This window comes from Oncorhynchus mykiss, chromosome 1 (assembly GCF_057628025.1).
Source record: "Oncorhynchus mykiss isolate SJ-2025 chromosome 1, ASM5762802v1, whole genome shotgun sequence".
In the NCBI taxonomy this organism is placed as follows: Eukaryota; Metazoa; Chordata; class Actinopteri; order Salmoniformes; family Salmonidae; genus Oncorhynchus; species Oncorhynchus mykiss.
The window spans coordinates 82,128,137-82,153,454 of record NC_143022.1 but is presented as its reverse complement, the minus strand read 5'-3'; the positions used below and the strand labels follow the sequence as shown (position 1 = coordinate 82,153,454).

Here is a 25,318-nt window from a genome sequence, read left to right as displayed (position 1 = left end):
GCGACTCTGGAGCACAGGATATTACAGATCTTCACGTCCAGTTGATAGGATAGTCTCGAATGGATCTCGTCCAGTTTGTTCTCCAGTGATTGTACGTTCGCCAGTGGAACAGAGGGTTGAGGAGGTTTATTTACTCGTCGCCGTGGTTTCATTGAAGTAGAATTCTTCATCCAAATCTCTATTCTGATTTCCAGGTGCTCTTTCAGTCATAGGAAACAATGGCAGAAACATTATGTCCAAAAAGAAATACACAAAATAACATAATTGGTCAGGAGCCCGTTCTCTCTTACCTGACTAATGGATACATGCTCTATAGTTGAGCCGTCCATGATGAAGCCAAATCACATTTCACATAAAACTCTCTGGTTCCTTACCTATGTCTTGTACTGTATGAATCATCATCCTCCAGGAAAGCAATAATAATTATTTGATTCCTCTTAAAGCTTGTGTTCATAATCGTGGGAAGAAAAGGTCAGGACCAACACAATTATTCCATTCGGAGGCAATTACCATTATGCTGAAAATACACTGACACGGAAACACATGTATTGTGTTTTTATCTGTGGGCAAACCCGAGGTTATGATCATAATCATAATTACAGGGCGGTTTTAGAGCGTTATCACTGGTGAATTGGACCGGTGATTAATGAAATGACGTTTTAATTGATGACAGATTATCACACTGTTTATCCTCTGTCCTTGTCGAATCGTTCAGTCAGTCATTTGTAGTTGGCTGCTGGCATGCAGGGTAAGTGGCTCTACAGGGCCACTAGAAATGATAGGCATAGAGCCAGACCCATCTACCTTTCTGTTTTCTTGCTGATAAGGTGGTATTGCAGGGGACATTTGCGTGTCAAACCTATTTTATTTCTTGATTGAGTCACTATGCTGTTTACTAGTATTGTTTCTCTGACTGTCCTCTGTCCTCAAGATTCCCTGTCTTGGCCCAGTCTCTGTTCTGCTACGGTCACCACTGATCTTGAACATGAACTCTCTTGCTGACTAGGTTCTCTAACTCTGTTCCCTTGTAAAACTGTCTGTAATCGAGATTAACTTCCGTTGTTAAACTGTGTGTGGTCCCCCCCCCCCTCCAGACGGTGCAGCCGAGAGATGCTACAGGTTTTCCGACTGCGTCAGCTGCACTGCCAACACCAACGGCTGCCAGTGGTGTGAAGACAAGAAGTGCATCTCTGCCTCCAACAACTGCACTGTGGTGAGTCTGCCTACAGGGGGCGGAAGTGAGACGGCACAATCACAGCTAAAGTTGTCAATAAATTACACAGCATGAATAGTCAGGTAGCTTAAAGCTTGCCTTCTCATACGTCACCACTTAACTGTTGTTGTAGACGAGTCATTATTATCTCCCCTGCTTGGCTAACAGTGTCAGTTAGCCTAATGCTTGCCCCTGCTGTCTCCTCTATGTGTGTCTGTAGCTGACCCTGGAGCTAGCGCAGCAGCATAGAGGTCCTCTGTCCCTGGCCCCTCCCCCTTCCATGCTGTCTGATCACCAGCTCTCTGTGTGGAAGCAAGGGGCCAAGATGATGGGACATGTGGGTATTCCATACTGTTGCAGGGGCTTTGCTGTTAATGTCAATCCATCCTTTTCTGTTCTGCCAAAGCACAAATTGCAGCTTTACATTACCCCAATATTGTGAAGCAAATTCACCATTATAATAACAATGTTGACGTTTGTTACTTGTATTCTTTCTTCCCAGTCTGTGAGGAACTTCACCAAATGCCATGTGAGGAATGAACAGATCTGCAGCAAGCTGGTCAACTGTAAGAGCTGCTCCCTCAACCTCCACTGTCAATGGGAGCTTCAGCAACAGGAGTGCCATGCCATCCCTGGTGAGAAAGAACACACACACACACACACACACACACACACACACACACACACACACACACAAATGTCTTCCAAAATCTCCAAACAAGCAAGAACTTAGCTGACTACCTGTTTGACAGCTATAAGCAAGTTTGATTGATTGGAGAACTTGTGCCAATGTTTGATGCATTATTAACTAGGGCTGGGACTTGCCTGGGACCTCACAATACGATATTATCACAATACTTAGGTGCTGATGCGTATTGCGGTTCTCACGATTCTAAACTCAGCAAAAAAAGAAATGTCCTCTCACTGTCAACTGCGTTTATTTTCAGCAAACTTAACGTGCAAAAATTTGTCTGAACACAACAAGATGCAACAACTGAGACATAAACTGAACAAGTTCCACAGACATGTGACTAACAGAAATTGAATACTGTGTCCCTGAACAAAGGGGGGGTCAAAATCAAAAGTACCAGTCAGTATCTGGTGTGGCCACTTGCTGCATTAAGTACTGCAGTGCATCTCCTCCTCATGGACTGCACCAGATTGGCCAGTTCTTGCTGTGAGATGTTACCACACTCTTCCACCAAGGCACCTGCAAGTTTCCGGACATTTCTGGGGGGAATGGCCCTAACCCTCCGATCCAACAGGTCCCAGACGTGCTCAATGGTATTGAGATCTGGGTTTTTTGCTGGCCATGGCAGAACACTGACATTCCTGTCTTGCAAGAAATCACACACAGATTGAGCAGTATGGCTGGTGGCATTGTCATGCTGGAGGGTCATGTCAGGATGAGCCTGCAGGAAGTGTACCACGTCAGGGAGATGAATGTCTTCCTGTAATGCACAGCGTTGAGATTGCCTGCAATGACAACAAGCTCAGTCCGATGACGCTGTGACACACCGCCCCATGACGGACCCTCCACCTCCAAATCAATTCCTCTCCAGAGTACAGGCCTCGGTGTAACGCTCATTCCTTCAACGATAAACGCGAATCCGACCATCACCCCTGGTGAGACAAAACTGCGACTCGTCAGTGAAGAGCACTATTGCGGACAGTTTGAGCACTGATGGAGGGATTGTGCTTTCCTGGTGTAACTCGGGCAGTTGTTGTTGCCATCCTGTACCTGTCCCGCAGGTGTGATGTTCAGATGTACCGAACCCATGCAGATGTTGTTACACGTGGTCTGCCACCGCGAGGAAGATCAGCTGTCCGCCCCGTCTCCCTGTAGCACTGTCTTAGGTGTCTCACAGTACAGACATTGCAATTTATTTTCCTGGCTACATCTGCAGTCCTCATTCATACTTGCATCATGCCTAAGGCACATTCACGTAGATGAGCAGGGACCCTGGGCATCTTTCTTTTGGTGTTTTTCAGAGTCAGTAGATAGGCCTCTTTAGTGTCCTAAGATTTCCTAACTGTGACCTTAATTGCCTACCGTCTGTAAGCTGTTAGTGTCTTAATGACCGTTCCACGGGTGCATGTTCATTAATTGTTTATGGTTCATTGAACAAGCATGGGAAACAGTGTTTAAACCCTTAACAATGAAGATCTGTGAAGTTATTTGGATTTTTACGAATTATCTTTGAAAGACCATACTGAAAAAGGTACATTTCTTTTTTTGCTGAGCTTGTGTGTGTGTGTGTGTGTGTGTGCTGTGTATATATATATATGTGAATTGCAAATTGAGCCTGACCTTTGGCTTCAATGTAAAGCTATGAGTGATTAGCAAAAAGTGCTGCAATGTTGATCTGTGTATTGTTCTAAAGACTGTAACTCTAGCCAAGTGTTTGAGTTCTTCACTACTGCTCTGTCGTTAAGTCATCTTTTCAATAGCCTTTTATGGAAAAAAGGGATTCTTTCTCAGTCTGATGAGAAGCATGTGATGGTATCCATTATCCAAACTATGAATGTAATCAGCGCAAGTCTCCGAAATAAGCAGAAAAATTGTTGTGATGAAACTGGAGTTGTTTTTCCTTTAATTTCTGCAAATTGTTGTTTTCATAAAGGTCTCGTCAGGCGTCCATGTAGTTCCTCCCACTGTTTGACGTGTCTGTTTGCTGGTGCTGGACAGACACATACTTGTGTATTCATGCAGGGTGGTCGATGCACGCCTCTTTGAAGAATAGTCCATCATTCTCTATCTTTATCTCAACTGACTGACATTGCCTGATTTCACACCATCAAATACTTGTCAGTCAACCTCACTTTTATATTTAAGCAATAAGGCATGAGGGGCTGTGGTATATGGCCAATATACCATGGCTAAGGGCTGTTCTTAAACACAACGCAACGCAACGCAATGTGCCTGAAAACAGCCCTTAGCCGTGGTATATTGGCCATATACCACAAACCTCCGAGGTGCCTTATTGCTATTATAAACTGGTTATCAACGTAATCAGAATAGTAAAAATAAATGTGTTGTCATACCCGTGGTCAGCCAATCAGCATTCAGGGCTCGAACCGCCCAGTTTATAATTAACGATATATCAGTGTGCTGTGAGTTGCATATCAAATCCAGTTGATATGAGGGGTCTTGAGGCCAGGAGCAGATCTATGCACTATCCAATTGCGTGGCCCAGCACAGTCAGAAGCCTGGGTCTAAAGTACTGCTCTGTCCACAGCTCAGCTCTGTGGAGAAGGCTGGCACCATGTAGGGGAGGCATGCCTGAGGATCAACTCCAGCAGGGAGAGCTATGACAACGCCCAGCACTACTGTAAGAACCTAGACGGGAACATAGCCTCCCTCACCACTCCCAAGCAGGTGGACTTTGTACTGGACGAGCTGCAGAAGTACCAGCTACTGGAGAAGGTAAGGGAAACGCCTCGGTTTAAAATGGTGTGTTGTTTTGAACGTTGTCCTTCATAAAGTTCTGTCTTGAGGAATGCATTTTTTCCCAATACGAATGCCTAAGGAATCGCCATGACAGTGGAACTTATATTACCCCATGATGATCTGAAGCCAAACACATTGAACACGTGTCTTAGCTTAATTACTGATGAGTCAGTCCACACGTGATCCATTGGATATAGCGCCAACACTGAGATATCCGTGATCCCAACCTAACTTTTTGTATTTATTTTGTCACGAGTCACACTTCCCGTTTAAATGCCGACCACACATGTCGGCTTTTCCAGTGATTGTGCTGTCAGAACTGAGAAGGATATGCAGGAGCAAGTATTTGACTGGGGTTATTATTTGAATGGTGCTCGAGGATCTCTCTCGATGGTTTTAGGGTGGGGTGTTTAAGTAGCATGTTTCTGCTCTTTGAATATTAACACTGTTCTTTATAATAAGGCTCACCTTTGATGTTTTATGATGCAGTGGCAACAGGTATCCATCCCTCTTAGCTCTTTTCTGCCAGTTATTTGGAAGGAGTTTATGCTCTTCGTGGCTACAATAATCAGTTTTCTTTTCATCCAAGCAATTCATTATTTTTTGTCCCAGTTGGCCTGTAATAGGGGATTTGAATTCAAGTGCATTTTCAGAGTACAGCAACAAGTGTTTCAGGATTTGAATCCTTCCGGTCTCCCTCGGTTACTCAAGTGTTCCGCTCTTGTAAATGTTCACTGTGTGATAGATCATAGCAGGTGTTGCCGGCTAATTAACCATTCATTACAGGTAAAACTTTTGAGACATTATTGCCGTTATGAAATAACTCATACACAGACATTTGTAAAAGTCTAATAAGTACCTTAGTTTAATGACTCTGGCCTGTCTTGGTTTTATGGGTTAGTGTTGGCTGAGGTCGGCACTTTCACTGTAATTATAGCAATTTGCCCAACGGTTTGATTTAAGATTTCACATAAACATTACTTTGATCAAATATATATGATGTACTGTATGTTGGGAAATGAATAACATGTTTTCATACTGACTGACCCTCAACATGGAGAATAGAGAAAACTCTTAGCTTAGATTCCATGCTCTCCATCCATAACCTCTCTCTCTCTCTTTCTTCTTTCTCTCCCCATCTCCTTCTCGTCTTTCTCTTTTTCTCCCACTCTCTACCTCTTTTTCTCCCACTCTCTACCTCTTTTTCTCCCTCTCTCTACCTCTTTTTCTCCCTCTCTCTACCTCTTTTTCTCCCTCTCTCTACCTCCTTTTCTCCCTACCTATTTTTCTCCCTCTCTCTATCTCTTTTTCTCGCTCTACCTCTTTTTCTCTCTCTCGCTCTACCTCTTTTTCTCTCTCTCGCTCTACCTCTTTTTCTCTCTCTCGCTCGACCTCTTTTTCTCTCTCTACCTCTTTTTCTCCCTCGCGCTACCTCTTTTTCTCCCTCGCTCTACCTCTTTTTCTCTCTCTCTACCTCTTTTTCTCTCTACCTCTTTTTCTCTCTACCTCTTTTTCTCTCTACCTCTTTTTCTCTCTCTACCTCTTTTTCTCCCTCTCTCTACCTCTTTTTCTCTCTCTCTACCTCTTTTTCTCCTTCTCTCTACCTCTTTTTCTCCCTCTCTCTACCTCTTTTTCTCTCTCTCTCTACTTCTTTTTCTCTCTCTCGCTCTACCTCTTTCTCTCTCTCGCTCTACCTCCTTTTCTCTCTCTCTCTCTACCTCTTTTTATCCCTCTCTCTACCTCTTTTTCTCTCTCTACCTCTTTTTCTCCCTTCTATTTGTCCTGTAGAAGATAGCTCCGTGGGTGGGCCTGAGAAAGATCAACATCTCATACTGGGGCTGGGAGGACATGTCTCCCTTCACCAACTCCTCTCTGCAGTGGCTGACTGGAGAGCCCAGCGACTCAGGCTTCTGTGCCTACCTGGAGAGGGCAGAGGTGGCAGGGCTCAAGGCCAACCCCTGCACCGCCACCACCGACGGACTCATCTGTGAAAAACCAGTTGGTGAGAGAGGGACTGGGAGAGAGAGGGAGGGAAGTAGAGGGAAGGAGAGCTGGAGAATAATTGAGGTGGGGATGATTTGAACAATGAAGACTAAATACAGACTAATTCTCAAAGACACCTGCAACCCTTGTGAATTCTAAGAAGCCTCCCTTGAACATGTGATTGATCCATTCAGCAGTTGTTAGTATGTGATCATTCTAAAGCTCAATCAGACACTATTGAATTAGAGATCCGTTGGAGTGGCAAAGAAAAGTTTACATCCAGAAACCCGTGTTGCCATCATCAGTGACAAGGGGCAGAATTCACTAGTCTAGTGAATTTAAAAGGGGGCAGATTGTATGTGGAGGGATACTATATTGTTTTAGGAAGAGTAGTGGTACAACTGGAGAAGATCATAGCCCGGACTGTTTGACAGTAGCTGACCTTCCTCCCCATCATGGCCCCTCAGTGACCGACCTGTCCTACTCACACAAACACACATGCAAGGAAACTGGAATCAACAGGCTCATCTGACTCATGGTATTTTTCCTGTCTGCTTTTAGCCCCACTGAACTATTCTAGAACTGATTTTAAGAGCCCAGAATAGCTGGGGAGCCCAAGCAAATGAATCCTTAAGTGTTCGGTTTTGGCCGCCATCCCTCCCATAGCTCCGCTTTGTACAGACAGAGTAGAGGGGGAATGGGTAACCAAAGACACCCTGCAGTTTCTCATTACCGTTCTGCTTCCTCTCTCACGGGGGTGTCTCCCACTCTGAAATAACTTGCCTGTCCTAACTCAGCTCAAATGATGGAGGTAGACTGAGAGAGGAAATTACTCTTGGTTACGTCTACTCTTGAGTTAAATGACTTATTTAATGAATGGTTATGTGAGTACTTGTTGTAAAAAATACTCTGTCCAAGGTAGAGAGGAAATGTCTGCTTTAAACACTGCAGTTGATTTTCAGCACTACTCTGCACTGGACAGACATGATTTAAATGTTACCTTATTTTCTCCTGTCTACAGTGAGCCCCAACCAGAGTGCCCGTCCGTGTAAGACGCCCTGCACCCTGCGCACCACCTGTGCCAACTGCACCAGCCAGGCCATGGAGTGTATGTGGTGCAGCAGCACCCAGCGTTGTGTGGACTCCAACGCCTACGTCATCTCCTTCCCCTACGGACAGTGTCTGGAGTGGCAGACTGGAGACTGCGCCTGTGAGTATACCAGTCATACTGGATGAGTCAAACTGTCCAGCATCCACTGTGTGTGTTTTCAATACAACCTCCAAAAGGAATACAGTGGGGCAAAAAAGTATTTAGTCAGCCACCAATTGTGCAAGTTCTCCCACTTAAAAAAAATATCCAGAAATTCTCATTGTAGGATTTTTTATGAATTTATTTGCAAATTATGGTGGAAAACAAGTATTTGGTCACCTACAAACAAGCAAGATTTCTGGCTCTCACAGACCTGTAACTTCTTCTTTAAGAGGCTCCTCTGTCCTCCACTCGTTACCTGTATTAATGGCACCTGTTTGAACTTGTTATCAGTATAAAAGACACCTGTCCACAACCTCAAACAGTCCCACTCCAAACTCCACTATGGCCAAGACCAAAGAGCTGTCAAAGGACACCAGAAACAAAATTGTAGACCTGCACCAGGCTGGGAAGACTGAATCTGCAATAGGTAAGCAGCTTGGCTTGAAGGAATCAACTGTGGGAGCAATTATTAGGAAATGGAAGACATACAAGACCACTGCTAATCTCCCTCGATCTGGGGCTCCACGCAAGATCTCACCCCGTGGGGTCAAAATGATCACAAGAACGGTGAGCAAAAATCCCAGAACCACAAGGGGGGGACCTAGTGAATGACCTGCAGAGAGTTGGGACCAAAGTAACAAAGCCTACCATCAGTAACACACTACGCCGCCAGGGACTCAAATCCTGCAGTGCCAGACGTGTCCCGCTGCTTAAGCCAGTACATGTCCAGGCCCGTCTGAAGTTTGCTAGAGAGCTTTTGGATGATCCAGAAGAAGATTGGGAGAATGTCATATGGTCAGATGAAACCAAAATATAACTTTTTGGTAAAAACTCAACTCATCGTGTTTGGAGGACAAAGAATGCTGAGTTGCATCCAAAGAACACCATACCTACTGTGAAGCATGGGGGTGGAAACATCATGCTTTGGGGCTGTTTTTCTGCAAAGGGACCAGGACGACTGATCCGTGTAAAGGAAAGAATGAATGGGGCCATGTATCGTAAGATTTTGAGTGAAAACCTCCTTCCATCAGCAAGGGCATTGAACATGAAACGTGGCTGGGTCTTTCAGCATGACAATGATCCCAAACATACTGCCCGGGCAACGAAGGAGTGGCTTCGTAAGAAGCATTTCAAGGTCCTGGAGTGGCCTAGCCAGTCTCCAGATCTCAACCCCATAGGAAATCTTTGGAGGGAGTTGTAAGTCTGTGTTGCCCAGCAACAGCCCCAAAACATCACTGCTCTAGAGGAGATCTGCATGGAGGAATGGGCCAAAACTTCCAGAAAACGTTTGACCTCTGTCATTGCCAACAAAGGGTATATAACAAAGTATTGAAATAAACTTTTGTTATTGACCAAATACTTATTTTCCACCATAATTTGCAAATAAATTCATAAAAAATCCTACAATGTGATATTTGGGGTTTTATTTCTCATTTTGTCTGTCATAGTTGAATTGTACCTATGATGAAAATTACAGGCCTCTCTCATCTTTTTAAGTGGGAGAACTTGCACAATTGGTGTCTGACTAAATACTTTTTTGCCCCACTGTATGTGCAAATGGATTATTGCAAACAATCACTCTAAACAAATGCCTGTCATCGTACCACTACTATTGACACTAATGCAAGTGACAGCATTACTCTGGTCAACAATAATGCTGTTGGTAGAAAACCTCTTAGAGTAGAATTGATAGGTTGATGGATTGAATTATTTGTTTCAGCACCTTATACCTCTCTCTTGGGCTCGCTCTCTCGCGCTCTCTCTTTGTCTTTCTCTTGGTCTCTCTGTGTCTCTCTCTGTCCCATTCCATATTCAGCTGAGTTCCTGTTTGTTAGTAGTGAATCCTTCAGGGTTAATGTAGCTCAGAGAGATCAGATGTTTGTGGACTCGTTCTGCTCCACAGTCAGCAGGTGCTTCCACTTTTCTAGACTCTTAGGTGAATGCACTGTAGGTACTGCCGTGGGTACTATGGGAAAATCAATAACGTATCGATGTTTATCCAACTCTAATGAAAAATACATGTTTTCGAGTTTGTGTTTTCTTTGAGCTAAAAGCCCTCCGTTAAAGGTCTCCGATGTTCGATTGGTTCTGGGATTTTAACTTTCTCATGATATATATATATATATATATATATATATATATATATATATATTATATATATATATAGATCCTTTTATGTCCGAAAATTTTTTTGTTACGAGATTAACAGTATGTGTTTTACACAATTGCTATTTTGAAAAGTCATGTCACAAGCAGATGTTGGTACCAATAGTAACTTTTTGTGTGTCTGTTCTTGTAGTCAAATGCAACAAGTAACTTGCGGTCTGAGGACTCTGTTTTTACCACTTTTCATCATGTGAGCAATTAAACAGATGGGGGGTAGAGCTTTCACCACGTTTCGTCATGGTCACAACATGCCCGAACACCCCCCCCCCCCCCCCCCCCCCCCATTATACCACGTCAGCGACAGTATTCACAGTGCATGTCATTGTTGTACTCAGTGCCGTCACCAGGGGATTCTGAAGTCATTACCGTTCAGCTACTATATCATGGTCAGTGTGCTTGTACAGTATTCACAGTGCATGTCATTGTTGTACTCAGTGCCGTCACCAGGGGATTCTGAAGTCATTACCGTTCAGCTACTATATCATGGTCAGTGTGCTTGTACAGTATTCACAGTGCATGTCATTGTTGTACTCAGTGCCGTCACCAGGGGATTCTGAAGTCATTACCGTTCAGCTACTATATCATGGTCAGTGTGCTTGTACAGTATTCACAGTGCATGTCATTGTTGTACTCAGTGCCGTCACCAGGGGATTCTGAAGTCATTACCGTTCAGCTACTATATCATGGTCAGTGTGCTTGTACAGTATTCACAGTGCATGTCATTGTTGTACTCAGTGCCGTCACCAGGGGATTCTGAAGTCATTACCGTTCAGCTACTATATCATGGTCAGTGTGCTTGTACAGTATTCACAGTGCATGTCATTGTTGTACTCAGTGCCGTCACCAGGGGATTCTGAAGTCATTACCGTTCAGCTACTATATCATGGTCAGTGTGCTTGTACAGTATTCACAGTGCATGTCATTGTTGTACTCAGTGCCATCACCAGGGGATTCTGAAGTCATTACCGTTCAGCTACTATATCATGGTCAGTGTGCTTGTACAGTATTCACAGTGCATGTCATTGTTGTACTCAGTGCCGTCACCAGGGGATTCTGAAGTCATTACCGTTCAGCTACTATATCATGGTCAGTGTGCTTGTACAGTATTCACAGTGCATGTCATTGTTGTACTCAGTGCCGTCACCAGGGGATTCTGAAGTCATTACCGTTCAGCTACTATATCATGGTCAGTGTGCTTGTACAGTATTCACAGTGCATGTCATTGTTGTACTCAGTGCCGTCACCAGGGGATTCTGAAGTCATTACCGTTCAGCTACTATATCATGGTCAGTGTGCTTGTACAGTATTCACAGTGCATGTCATTGTTGTACTCAGTGCCGTCACCAGGGGATTCTGAAGTCATTACCGTTCAGCTACTATATAATGGTCAGTGTGCTTGTACAGTATTCACAGTGCATGTCATTGTTGTACTCAGTGCCGTCACCAGGGGATTCTGAAGTCATTACCGTTCAGCTACTATATCATGGTCAGTGTGCTTGTACAGTATTCACAGTGCATGTCATTGTTGTACTCAGTGCCGTCACCAGGGGATTCTGAAGTCATTACCGTTCAGCTACTATATCATGGTCAGTGTGCTTGTACAGTATTCACAGTGCATGTCATTGTTGTACTCAGTGCCATCACCAGGGGATTCTGAAGTCATTACCGTTCAGCTACTATATCATGGTCAGTGTGCTTGTACAGTATTCACAGTGCATGTCATTGTTGTACTCAGTGCCGTCACCAGGGGATTCTGAAGTCATTACCGTTCAGCTACTATATCATGGTCAGTGTGCTTGTACAGTATTCACAGTGCATGTCATTGTTGTACTCAGTGCCGTCACCAGGGGATTCTGAAGTCATTACCGTTCAGCTACTATATCATGGTCAGTGTGCTTGTACAGTATTCACAGTGCATGTCATTGTTGTACTCAGTGCCGTCACCAGGGGATTCTGAAGTCATTACCGTTCAGCTACTATATCATGGTCAGTGTGCTTGTACAGTATTCACAGTGCATGTCATTGTTGTACTCAGTGCCGTCACCAGGGGATTCTGAAGTCATTACCGTTCAGCTACTATATCATGGTCAGTGTGCTTGTACAGTATTCACAGTGCATGTCATTGTTGTACTCAGTGCCGTCACCAGGGGATTCTGAAGTCATTACCGTTCAGCTACTATATCATGGTCAGTGTGCTTGTACAGTATTCACAGTGCATGTCATTGTTGTACTCAGTGCCGTCACCAGGGGATTCTGAAGTCATTACCGTTCAGCTACTATATCATGGTCAGTGTGCTTGTACAGTATTCACAGTGCATGTCATTGTTGTACTCAGTGCCGTCACCAGGGGATTCTGAAGTCATTACCGTTCAGCTACTATATCATGGTCAGTGTGCTTGTACAGTATTCACAGTGCATGTCATTGTTGTACTCAGTGCCGTCACCAGGGGATTCTGAAGTCATTACCGTTCAGCTACTATATCATGGTCAGTGTGCTTGTACAGTATTCACAGTGCATGTCATTGTTGTACTCAGTGCCGTCACCAGGGGATTCTGAAGTCATTACCGTTCAGCTACTATATCATGGTCAGTGTGCTTGTACAGTATTCACAGTGCATGTCATTGTTGTACTCAGTGCCGTCACCAGGGGATTCTGAAGTCATTACCGTTCAGCTACTATATCATGGTCAGTGTGCTTGTACAGTATTCACAGTGCATGTCATTGTTGTACTCAGTGCCGTCACCAGGGGATTCTGAAGTCATTACCGTTCAGCTACTATATCATGGTCAGTGTGCTTGTACAGTATTCACAGTGCATGTCATTGTTGTACTCAGTGCCGTCACCAGGGGATTCTGAAGTCATTACCGTTCAGCTACTATATCATGGTCAGTGTGCTTGTACAGTATTCACAGTGCATGTCATTGTTGTACTCAGTGCCGTCACCAGGGGATTCTGAAGTCATTACCGTTCAGCTACTATATCATGGTCAGTGTGCTTGTACAGTATTCACAGTGCATGTCATTGTTGTACTCAGTGCCGTCACCAGGGGATTCTGAAGTCATTACCGTTCAGCTACTATATCATGGTCAGTGTGCTTGTACAGTATTCACAGTGCATGTCATTGTTGTACTCAGTGCCGTCACCAGGGGATTCTGAAGTCATTACCGTTCAGCTACTATATCATGGTCAGTGTGCTTGTACAGTATTCACAGTGCATGTCATTGTTGTACTCAGTGCCGTCACCAGGGGATTCTGAAGTCATTACCGTTCAGCTACTATATCATGGTCAGTGTGCTTGTACAGTATTCACAGTGCATGTCATTGTTGTACTCAGTGCCGTCACCAGGGGATTCTGAAGTCATTACCGTTCAGCTACTATATCATGGTCAGTGTGCTTGTACAGTATTCACAGTGCATGTCATTGTTGTACTCAGTGCCGTCACCAGGGGATTCTGAAGTCATTACCGTTCAGCTACTATATCATGGTCAGTGTGCTTGTACAGTATTCACAGTGCATGTCATTGTTGTACTCAGTGCCGTCACCAGGGGATTCTGAAGTCATTACCGTTCAGCTACTATATCATGGTCAGTGTGCTTGTACAGTATTCACAGTGCATGTCATTGTTGTACTCAGTGCCGTCACCAGGGGATTCTGAAGTCATTACCGTTCAGCTACTATATCATGGTCAGTGTGCTTGTACAGTATTCACAGTGCATGTCATTGTTGTACTCAGTGCCGTCACCAGGGGATTCTGAAGTCATTACCGTTCAGCTACTATATCATGGTCAGTGTGCTTGTACAGTATTCACAGTGCATGTCATTGTTGTACTCAGTGCCGTCACCAGGGGATTCTGAAGTCATTACCGTTCAGCTACTATATCATGGTCAGTGTGCTTGTACAGTATTCACAGTGCATGTCATTGTTGTACTCAGTGCCGTCACCAGGGGATTCTGAAGTCATTACCGTTCAGCTACTATATCATGGTCAGTGTGCTTGTACAGTATTCGTTTTATGGCCTGACATTTCTCACACTTAACACTCTACATGTCGGTTCTGAGATTTGGGGAATGAAATTAGGCAAATTGTTCTATTGTTTTTATTGTCCTCCAGAGTAATGCAACTCTCGGAAGCCTGACGATATGGGGCCAATCAGCATGTAAATGGTTGGTAGCGTCGTTGTGTACACTAAGCCCATATCATGCTTTTGTACTTCAGAACGTGGAGATAAATAAATATACTGTTACAGCCAAACACAGTGCGGCATTGTGCTAATGTCTTTTTGTTTTCAACATGTTCATTTAAAGAAATGTCATGGTTCGCCCTAGGATTATTTGATCAAGTTTAGTATGTTGCAGGTTTTTGTAGGGGGAGAGCAAATATACAAAACTCAATTGTTATTCGACTCCATTGCCAATGAGCTGCAGGATAGTGTGGTTCTTTGCCTGTTCTCTTCAGCTGAAAATCATTTCCAATGTTTTCCCGTCAAGTTTGCCTTTTCTCTATCCACAGTAACTTTCTGTGTCTTTTTTTAGATAGATGATTTCTTGTGTTTTGGTTTGGAGGGGATATTGCAAGAAACAGGAAACAAGATTCACTATTTGGCGTACTAGCCACAGGATGTATTTATCTCGAAAGGCCGGGGGAGGTCAGCAACTCCAATCTGGCTGTATTCCTGACAGAATGTCCCCCTGAACACAATGTGATTCTGCTGCTGTTCCTGGAAATGGGCTTTCTCCCCATTAAGGTCACATTTCAGCAGGTAATTAGAACTCAGCCAGGTCCCTGTTCTCCTTAGTTAGGTTCAGCTTACCTCCTACACACGCTCTCGCACGCACACACAAAGGCACTTTGGCATCGAATGAGGGCAGTGCCCAGTTCTTTACATCTCAGAGTGATTCACCATCCCCATCCATCTGCCTGGAACACCTCCCAAATGTCCAGCAGCATTAACCTGACCAACACCTGCATATGTTCGTTAAGCAATCAACCATCGTCCCCGTGTGCTTTGAGCTCACACAGGGCGCTACAGACCAGCTTGAATATAAAGGGAATCAGGTGCGCGACTGAAGGACTTGAAAATACCCAAAGCATTCCTTACAGCAGGACACTTCAACGGCTGACCATCCAGGACCAGAAATAAAAAGGAGCTCTCTGTTTCTGCATAGATCAGATCATTTGTTGATGGGACATAGAAACAGGCGTACGTTTCGGAAAAGCAATGGTACATCACTCTAGTCTCCATTTTTTATTTTATTTATTTATTTTACCTTTATTTAACCAGGTAGGCAAGTTGAGAACAAGTTCTCATTTACAATTGCGACCTGGCCAAGATAAAGCAAAGCAGTTCGACAGATACAACGACACAGAGTTACACATGGAGTAAAACAAACATACAGTCAATATTACAGTATAAACAAGTCTATATACGATGTGAGCAAATGAGGTGAGAAGGGAGGTAAAGGCAAAAAAGGCCATGGTGGCAAGGTAAATACAATATAGCAAGTAAAACACTGGAATGGTAGTTTTGCAATGGAAGAATGTGCAAAGTAGAAATAAAAATAATGGGGTGCAAAGGAGCAAAATAAATAAATAAATAAAATACAGTTGGGAAAGAGGTAGTTGTTTGGGCTAAATTATAGGTGGGCTATGTACAGGTGCAGTAATCTGTGAGCTGCTCTGACAGTTGGTGCTTAAAGCTAGTGAGGGAGATAAGTGTTTCCAGTTTCAGAGATTTTTGTAGCTCGTTCCAGTCATTGGCAGCAGAGAACTGGAAAGAGAGGCGGCCAAAGAAAGAATTGGTTTTGGGGGTGACTAGAGAGATATACCTGCTGGAGCGTGTGCTACAGGTGGGAGATGCTATGGTGACCAGCGAGCTGAGATAAGGGGGGACTTGTAGATGACATGGAGCCAGTGGGTTTGGCGACGAGTATGAAGCGAGGGCCAGCCAACGAGAGCGTACAGGTCGCAATGGTGGGTAGTATATGGGGCTTTGGTGACAAAACGGATTGCACTGTGATAGACTGCATCCAATTTGTTGAGTAGGGTATTGGAGGCTATTTTGTAAATGACATCGCCAAAGTCGAGGATTGGTAGGATGGTCAGTTTTACAAGGGTATGTTTGGCAGCATGAGTGAAGGATGCTTTGTTGCGAAATAGGAAGCCAATTCTAGATTTAACTTTGGATTGGAGATGTTTGATATGGGTCTGGAAGGAGAGTTTACAGACGGTTTCCATACAGATGCTACAGATCTGTCATTGAGAAGGATACAAGTCATTAGCAGTTCTTTATAGACGAGCTGTTCTTAAGACAATCCCAGCATCGTTTGAGAAAACAATATATTTTTTAGGTGTTTTAGGCTTCTGTTATGTGATCGACAGAGGTTGGGCTGGGTTATGTTTCATTTAAAGTGTTCTCAATACACGTGGAAAAAGACAGGGTATGAACCTCCTGAAATATAAAGAAGATGGGAGTCAGAATGGTGAAAGAGTGTTGTGTATATGATTGCTTATTGAACTATCATGTCTGGGATGCATAAACCTAGCTTCATGCTTTTTGAAATGAGCGATTCTGCTTTTTGATTCTTGCTACTTGGAGGTGCACTTTTGCTTGAACTTGAAACCAACTACAAGAGCCCTTTGAGAAAGCCTAAAAAAGTGTTGGTGCTTAGGAAGACAATATTTCTACCCTGTGTAAACACTACTGCCTCTCTGAGGCCGGGTGAGAGGAGAGCTTCTGTGTTTCTAATTATGAAGCACAAGATTGTAGTTGGAGAAACAGACGAGAACCTAGAAATTAATCAGCAGCATGGTTGAATAATGCAACAGGGACAGACTCGGAAACACAGATTTTGGGGAGAAAAGTTCAGCTGAACACATCTGTGGCTTGTGGAAATGGGAGTGGATCAAAACCATATCTCCTGGCAAAAATTCTAATTCTACCGTTCATCCAGGAAAACTCACATGACAATAGAAAGGAACATCTTGGATAACTCCCTCGTACCTTTTGGTCTCATAGGGGTTATTTTTGAGTTAACTTGTGTGTCCTGCTTCAGTTGTGTTTCAAAGCTATTTGTTCATATTGTGGAGCTCACAACCAGTTGACTTGTTTAACTACTCCATGATGGCCAAACCTGAGTCAATCATTTACATTTATATTGTATTATTGTTACACAGTATAAGCAGGCTATAAATATTGAATCACAATCACATTATTTCCTGTTATGCTCGACAACAAGTTCAAAGCAGGAAAATAATAAAACAATTCATAAAAGTTCAATCGACCAGTCCAACTTCTCACACGCTCTGAATGAAAACCAATTTAACTAGCCCACCAAGCTTACCTCGGCTTCTGAATCCATTAAAGGAAGTTATGGATGGAGATATTCTTTGTAAGCGTTGAATGCTGTAAAATATGTATTTTCTAATTTCCCAGTAAAGCTTTCGTTTGAATGTCAGAATCATTTTATGAATACCAATGTATCCTCAACAGAGACGACGTTTATGGAATTCCATTTATTTAGGAAAGAAAAGGTCAAGCCACTGGAAAGTTTAAGCAACACAAAGCACTTTTTTTCACTGGATATGTCCTCAAGAAGAATGAAACGTTGACAAGGAAGTTAGAAGTGTATTAGTCCCAACTCTGCTTCGTCAAGGACAGGCAGTTAAGATTCTATGTTTGCCAGAGTTACTAACTAAATGTCTGTAGATACACACATTAGCTGTGCATGGGTAAAATCACCGGGGACGCCAATCCAGGAAACAAAAGCCATATTATAACATACAGTACCAGTTAAAGCTTTATTTTTTACTATTTTCTACATTGTAGAATAATAATGAAGACATCAAAACTATGAAATAACACATATGGAATCATGTAGTAACTCAAAAAGTGTTATAAATTATATTTTGATTAGTTTATTTTTGTTTGTGATTCTATATTCATAGCCTGCTTATACTGTATAACAGTAATACAATATAAATGTAAATGATTGACTCAGGTTTGGCCATCATGGAGTAGTTAAACAGGTCAACTGGTTGTGGCCTCAACAATATGAACAAGACTTTGTCTCTTCCTTCCCTGTGGCGGTCCTCATGAGAGCCAGTTTCATCATAGCGCTTGATGTTTTTTGTGACTGCACTTGAAGAAACTTTCAAAGTTCTTGAAATGTTCCGTATTGACTGACCTTCATGTCTTAAAGTAATGATGGACTGTCATTTCTCTTTGCTTATTTGAGCTGTTCTTGCCATAATATGGATTTAGGATATCTTCTGTATACCACCCCTACATTGTCACAACAAAACTGATTGGCTCAAACGCATTAAGAAGGAAAGAAACTCCACAAGTTAACTTTTAACAAGGCACACCTGTTAATTGAAATGCATTCCAGGTGACTACCTCATGAAGCTGGTTGAGAGAATGCCAAGAGTGTACAAAGCTGTCATCAAGGCAAAGGGTGGCTACTTTGAAGAATCTCAAAAAATATATATATTTTGATTTATTTACCACTTTTTTGGTTACTACATGATTCCATATGTTATTTCATAGTTTTAATGTCTTCACTATTGCTCTACAATGTATAATAAAGAAAAAAATAAGACATCTGGAGAAGGTCTGTATGGAGGAGTGGGCCAAAATCCCTGCTGCAGTGTGTGCAAACCTGGTCAAGAACTACAGGAAACCTATGATCTCTGTAATTGCAAACCAACGTTTCTGTACCAAAAATTAAGTTCTGCTTTTCTGATGTATCAAATACTTATGTCATGCAATAAAATGCAAATGAATTACTTAAAAATCAGACAAAGTGATTATCTGGGTTTTTGTTTTAGATTCCGTCTCTCACAGTTGAAGTGTACCTATGATAAAAAATTACAGACCTCTAGATGCTTTGTAAGTAGGAAAACCTGCAAAATCGGCAGTGTATCAAATACTTGTTCTCCCCACTGTATGTGTCAGAAATGTATTTGAAAGCAAGGTTGACATACAATACATGAAAGCTTATATGGAAAGAAAGTGCACCTCCATTGGGGCTTTTTGAGCTAACTTTGTCCTCTAAACTGACAGAACATCCTTACTTTCTGATTTAAATTGCCGATGTTGCACATGTTAATATTCAGTAAATATCTCACGTCGATAGAAGTTGTTTGGTCCTGGGGGGCTTTATCAAAGACATTAAGTGTTTTGTTGTCTAAACGTTGGGTCTGTTGTATGAACCGATATTCACCTTGGCCTAGGGGCTGTACTCGTCAGCCAACCACGACGGGTTCCAACATGGCTGCCACCCTCAGCCCTCTCCCTTCTCTGATAGACATAACCAAGGGCACGTTTCCTAAATGTTTGCAAATTGTCGCTCTTTGGTTGGAATCCTGAGTCAGAGTCCAGCTTTCAATCGATGATGTGAAGAGAGTGTAGTGCATTCGGAAAGTATTCAGACCCCTTCCCCTTTTCCACATTTTGTTATGTTACAGGCTTATTATAAAATGTATTCAATTCATTTTTCCCTCATCAATCTATACACAATACCCCATAATGACAAAGCAAAAACAGTTTTTTTTTGTGAAATGTTTGCAAATTCATCAATTAAAAATGGAAAAATCACATTTACAAAAGTATTCAGACCCTTAGTACTTTGTTGAAGCACCTTTGGCAGCGCTTACAGCCTTGAATCATCTTGGGTATGACGCTACAAGCTTGGTACACCTGTATTTGGGGAGTTTCTCCTATTCTTCTCGGCAGATCCTCTCAAGCTCTGTCAGGTTGGATGGGGAGTATCGCTGCACAGCTATTTTCAGGTCTCCCCAGAGATGTTTGATCGGGTTCAAGTCTGGGCTCTGGCTTGGCCACTCAAGGACATTCAGAGACTTGTCCCGAAGCCACTCCTGAGCTGTCTTGGTTGTGTGCGTACGGTTGTTGTCCTGTTGGTATGTGAACCTTCACCCCAGTCTGAGGTCCTGAGCTCTCTGGAGCAGGTTTTCATCAGGGATCTCTGTACTTTGCTCCGTTCATCTTTCCCTCATCCCTGACTAGTCTCTCAGTCCCTGCCGCTGAAAAACATCCCCACAGTATAGTAGTTTATTATAGTGCTGCCACCACCATGCTTCACCGTAGGGATGATGCCAGGTTTCCTCCAGACGTGACGCTTGCACTGTATGTAATAAGGGCTTACAGCACCATAATAAACTATACTTTATCAACTTCAATGTTGTTATCTCCAACTCAAGCCTTGATAACTTGGCTCAGACAATAACCAGTGTCCTAAAGATGGGAATAATAATGAAAACCAATACATTTATACCCACCCTCTAATACATTAAATAATGAACCCTCTGGCTATTACAGTAAGAGCCAGTGGCTGTCTAAGAACGTATTAGAGAGTATAGCCTCCCAATGCTAACAGAATGAATAAAGTAATGAGTAACATGTCTACTTTATTTATGTGGTGGATGGATGTAACAGTGGTTATTTATACTACGGGTGAATATTATCAAGATCAGACAAGTATTCTACTAGGGACTTTTCTGTGTCTGAATAATCTCTCTCTCTCTCTCTCTTGCTCTGTCTGTCTCGGTCTCTCTTTCTCTTGTAGCTCAGAACTGCTCGGGCCTGAGGACGTGTGGCCAGTGTTTGGATCAGGCAGAGTGTGGCTGGTGTGGAGACCCCACTAACACAGGGAAGGGCCAGTGTATGGAGGGGTCATACCGCGGGCCCATGAAAAGCCCCTTCAGACAGCCCAGAGACAGGGAGAGGGACAGAGACATGGTGCTGGAGCCTGGTCTGTGCCCCAGAGATAAAGGGTTTGACTGGGCCTACATCCACTGCCCTGGTGAGTCAAGAGACACGCAGACAGACACGCAGACAGACAGAGCAAGAGAGACACGTCATGTAGCACATCAATACAACCATAAATGCACAAAAACACATTTGTATTCCATCCCTTGCCTTCACACTTAAAGCTATACATCCCCTCCTCACACTTAAAGCTATACATCCCCTCCTCACACTTAAAGCTATACATCCCCTCCTCACACTTAAAGCTATACATCCCCTCCTCACACTTAAAGCTATACATCCCCTCCTCACACTTAAAGCAATACATCCCCTCACACTTAAAGCTATACATCCCCTCTTCACACGTAAAGCTATACACCTCCTCCTCACACTTAAAGCTATACACCTCCTCCTCACACTTAAAGCTATATACCCAAACCCTCCTCACACTTAAAGCTATATACCCAAACCCTCCTCACACTTAAAGCTATATACCCAAACCCTCCTCACATGTAAAGCTATACACCCAAACCCTCCTCACACGTAAAGCTATACACCCAAACCCTCCTCACACGTAAAGCTATACACCCAAACCCTCCTCACACGTAAAGCTATACACCCAAACCCTCCTCACACGTAAAGCTATACACCCAAACCCTCCTCACACGTAAAGCTATACACCCAAACCCTCCTCACACGTAAAGCTATACACCCAAACCCTCCTCACACGTAAAGCTATACACCCAAACCCTCCTCACACGTAAAGCTATACACCCAAACCCTCCTCACACTTAAAGCTATACACCCAAACCCTCCTCACACGTAAAGCTATACACCCAAACCCTCCTCACACGTAAAGCTATACACCCAAACCCTCCTCACACTTAAAGCTATACACCCAAACCCTCTTGATTCTCTCTCCCTCCCTCTTCCCCAGCTTGTCAGTGTAACGGCCACAGTACGTGTGTGAACGGCAGTGCTTGTGAGCAGTGCAGGAACTTGACCACCGGACCGCAGTGCCAGACTTGCATGCCTGGTTACCATGGCGACCCCACTAACGGCGGGAAGTGCCAGGGTAAGTACAGTGCAGTGCACCAGAGTGGACTGGAGGGGCCAGTGTTTAAAGGTTTTGGCTCTGAGATCTGTGCGTCCTCCAAGAAGCAGACTGTTTGAACAACAGTAGAGCCAGAAACGACTGTGTTGAAAGATGCAGTAGACAGGCACTTCAGCAGCTCTGTTTTTAATCACAGTTCTATCAACCCTGTCCAGTCCTGTGGTGAACATTGTTATGAAACCCTGATCTGAGAAATGGAGACTATGATAGTGGGATAGACAGAAAGAGTAGGAGAAAGAGAGTGAGAGAGAGGAAGGTGTAATAACATAATTCTCCAGCTGACAGGTGTGCGTTTTCCCCGCTTGGCGTATGACATTAAATCCCTCTTAATCATTTTCTTATATCTTGGAGATGACTGGCGACGAACATGTTTGATAGACGCCTCCCCCCTCTCTCCTCTCCTCTCTCTCCTCCTCTGTCTCTCTCCTCCCTCCATCACCCTCTCTCTCTCTAATAGGTTTAACGCTGTCATGATTAAATGCAATTTATTAACTACCGTCTGTCCGTCATACCACCTTTGCTTGTGTACCAGGCTGACTCCTGAGGACTGTGCCTATAGAGTCTGGTTCACTCCTCAGTTTTACAGAATAGATGGATTTACATGGGCCTTAAGTCACTGATCTGATCCTTGAGAGACGGGGAGAGAGACGGGGAGAGAGATTGAGAGAGACCGTCATCAAGTTTAAAATATGAGGTGCTCAGAGCTGCCCTTGTAAGAATGGAGAATAGAAGGATAGGGGGAGATGGAGGAGGAGAGATTACCCAGTCTGGTGTCCCCATGACCGATGAAGAGCTGACCTTGTACAATGTGACAGGGGGGCTATGTGTGTGTGTGTTTTGAAGGAGTGTGTGTTTTCACATACGCTATGAGAATAGCCTTCCAAGTCTATCACTGACAGGTTCACCTTGTAGACACTGAAACCGTCTGCTCGCCCTGTCTAGCTTAACCCTGCCCAGTCTAGCTTGGTTTGACTCGCTGCAGGAGACCTCTCTCTGGGACTTGGAGTACTGAGAGGGAGAGACGAGCCTGTGGTGGGCTGTGCATGTCAATTGACTTTTGAAAGACAGACCAGCCTTGTGACATGACATGTTGTGTAGGGGTTGGAGAAGTGATTTGATAGAGCTTGGTGAGGGAATTTACTGTACAAGACCAAAACATACAATACCAGACAATACCAGACACTTTCTGTTACAATACCAAAACAAAGTAAGACAGCCAGTGTTGCGGGAGCTACAGTAAACCTGGTTGATGCAATGTACCACGGTAAGCATTAGATCTCTTGTTGTGGTAGCCATGACTGATCTGTTTCTCCTTAAAGCTGTGGTTGTGCTTGTGTATCACTCTTCTGAAAACGTATTATTTTTGCTCTGGACAAGTGGCAGCTTAATAAGTCTGACTTTGTGTTTTTTTTCCACTAACTGCACTGTAGGCATACAGTCACACAAAAGTCATCCAGGGAGCCCCAGCAAGCTGATGGTTGTTGTTCTTTCAGTTTCTCTCGCCTTCTCCCTCTCCCTTTCTTCCTAAAGCCAGCACTGCAGAGTTCAATTAAAATGCTGTTTATTGCTTTTGGAAATGGCATGCTGTGCTAGCCTGGTGAATTCCATTATAGGCTCTTGGTAGAGCCCCTTCAGCCACCTAGTCCCCCTCAGACCCTGTCTTTACACGTGTCCAACCTGCCTGTCTGTCTCTCGCTTTCTGTCCGTCTCTCTCTCGCTTTCTGTCTGTCTCTCTCTCGCTTTCTGTCTGTCTCTCTCTCACTTTCTGTCTGTCTGTCTCTCTCTCACTTTCTGTCTGTCTGTCTCTCTCTCGCTTTCTGTCTGTCTCTCTCGTTTTCTGTCTCTCTCTCTCTCGCTCTCTCTCTCGCTTTCTGTCTCTCTCTCTCTCTCTCTCGCTTTCTGTATCTCTCTCTCTCTCTCGCTTTCTGTCTCTCTCTCTCTCTCTCTCTCTCTCGCTTTCTGTCTCTCTCTCTCTCTCGCTTTCTGTCTTGGTGTCTCTGTCTGTCTGTCTTGGTGTCTGTCTGTCTGTCTTGGTGTCTGTCTGTCTGTCTGTCTGTCTGTCTGTCTGTCTTGGTGTCTGTCTGTCTGTCTTGGTGTCTGTCTGTCTGTCTTGGTGTCTGTCTGTCTGTCTGTCTGTCTTGGTGTCTGTCTGTCTGTCTTGGTGTCTGTCTGTCTGTCTGTCTTGGTGTCTGTCTGTCTGTCTTGGTGTCTGTCTGTCTGTCTTGGTGTCTGTCTGTCTGTCTGTCTGTCTTGGTGTCTGTCTGTCTGTCTTGGTGTCTGTCTGTCTGTCTTGGTGTCTGTCTGTCTGTCTGTCTGTCTTGGTGCCTGTCTGTCTGTCTGTCTGTCTTGGTGTCTGTCTGTCTGTCTTGGTGTCTGTCTGTCTGTCTTGGTGTCTGTCTGTCTGTCTGTCTTGGTGTCTGTCTGTCTGTATTAGTGTCTCGTTCTCTCTTTCTGCCTGTTTAAACAGTTTGTTTGTTTAATGGTCTCCAACCCTGAATTTTTTTTGTGTGTGTTTTCGTGCTCTCGATGCCTCCTGAGGGGATTCATAAACTCCTTTTGTGTTGTTGTTTGCTTGCCCTCTAACCTTGCCCTCTAACCTTTCACATCTCAGTGTCCCACCAGAGTTGTCTTGTTGTCTTTCATAAAGGCAGGAGCAGCCTACTTTAACACCCTTTCTCGATTTGTTTGGATCTCTCTCTTTCTCCCACTCTCTTGGTCTCTCTCTTTCTCTCTCTGTCACACACACACACACACACACACACACACACACACACACACACACACACACACACACACACACACACACACACACACCCACCCACCCTCTGGCAGTGCCTTGGCGGGGTATAAATGAGTGTCTGTCATGTTCAGTGTGGGAGGATGCTGTTGTGTGTGAATCCATGAACAGCCAGCTCATGTGTATCCTGCAGTGAGAGGGAGGGAGTAGACAGCAGGACAGCTTTTATCTGTGTGTGTCCCTGTCTACGTGTGTGTGCACGCACACACTCTACCAGAGGGTGGTGAGGGTGGGACTCCATTATCAGGACCTCAGCTCAGCACGGGGTTTTGTCCTCCCTCCTGCTCACCCATTCTGATGGATTAGACAGTTGCAGCTGTTCTAGAGATGTAGTTGCTCTGGTGCCTCTGTAAAATAGCCCACTGACTAGGCACTCACTGTGCCCTCCTCCGCTGACCTCCCATTAGTAAGCACTGTGTAGGTGTGTTTTGTTTATGTGTACGTGAACAGATATATACAGTGTGTTTAAAATGCATATAAGTGTATAGGTATGTTTGAGTCAGTATACATTCTGTACCAGGGTTTCCGTTTCCGTTTAATTTACCGGACATTTGAGAAATTTGCCGGACCCATA

At 43.9% G+C, this 25,318-nt stretch overlaps 1 protein-coding gene across 2 annotated transcripts in view; it reads left to right on the top strand.

The window, feature by feature from the left end:
- LOC110532724 (attractin-like protein 1) overlaps positions 1 to 25,318 on the top strand; it is a 322,954-nt gene that overhangs the window by 87,326 nt on the left and 210,310 nt on the right. The window contains exons 13-20 of one of the 2 annotated variants that reach the window (XM_036986138.2): positions 1,095 to 1,213; positions 1,434 to 1,550; positions 1,716 to 1,848; positions 4,453 to 4,640; positions 6,453 to 6,666; positions 7,669 to 7,857; positions 20,652 to 20,888; positions 21,771 to 21,908. In XM_036986138.2, coding sequence (XP_036842033.1) covers positions 1,095 to 1,213; positions 1,434 to 1,550; positions 1,716 to 1,848; positions 4,453 to 4,640; positions 6,453 to 6,666; positions 7,669 to 7,857; positions 20,652 to 20,888; positions 21,771 to 21,908 — 1,335 coding nt within the window. The remainder of the gene's footprint in view (positions 1 to 1,094; positions 1,214 to 1,433; positions 1,551 to 1,715; positions 1,849 to 4,452; positions 4,641 to 6,452; positions 6,667 to 7,668; positions 7,858 to 20,651; positions 20,889 to 21,770; positions 21,909 to 25,318) is intronic. The other variant, XM_036986147.2, reaches the window with a different exon arrangement.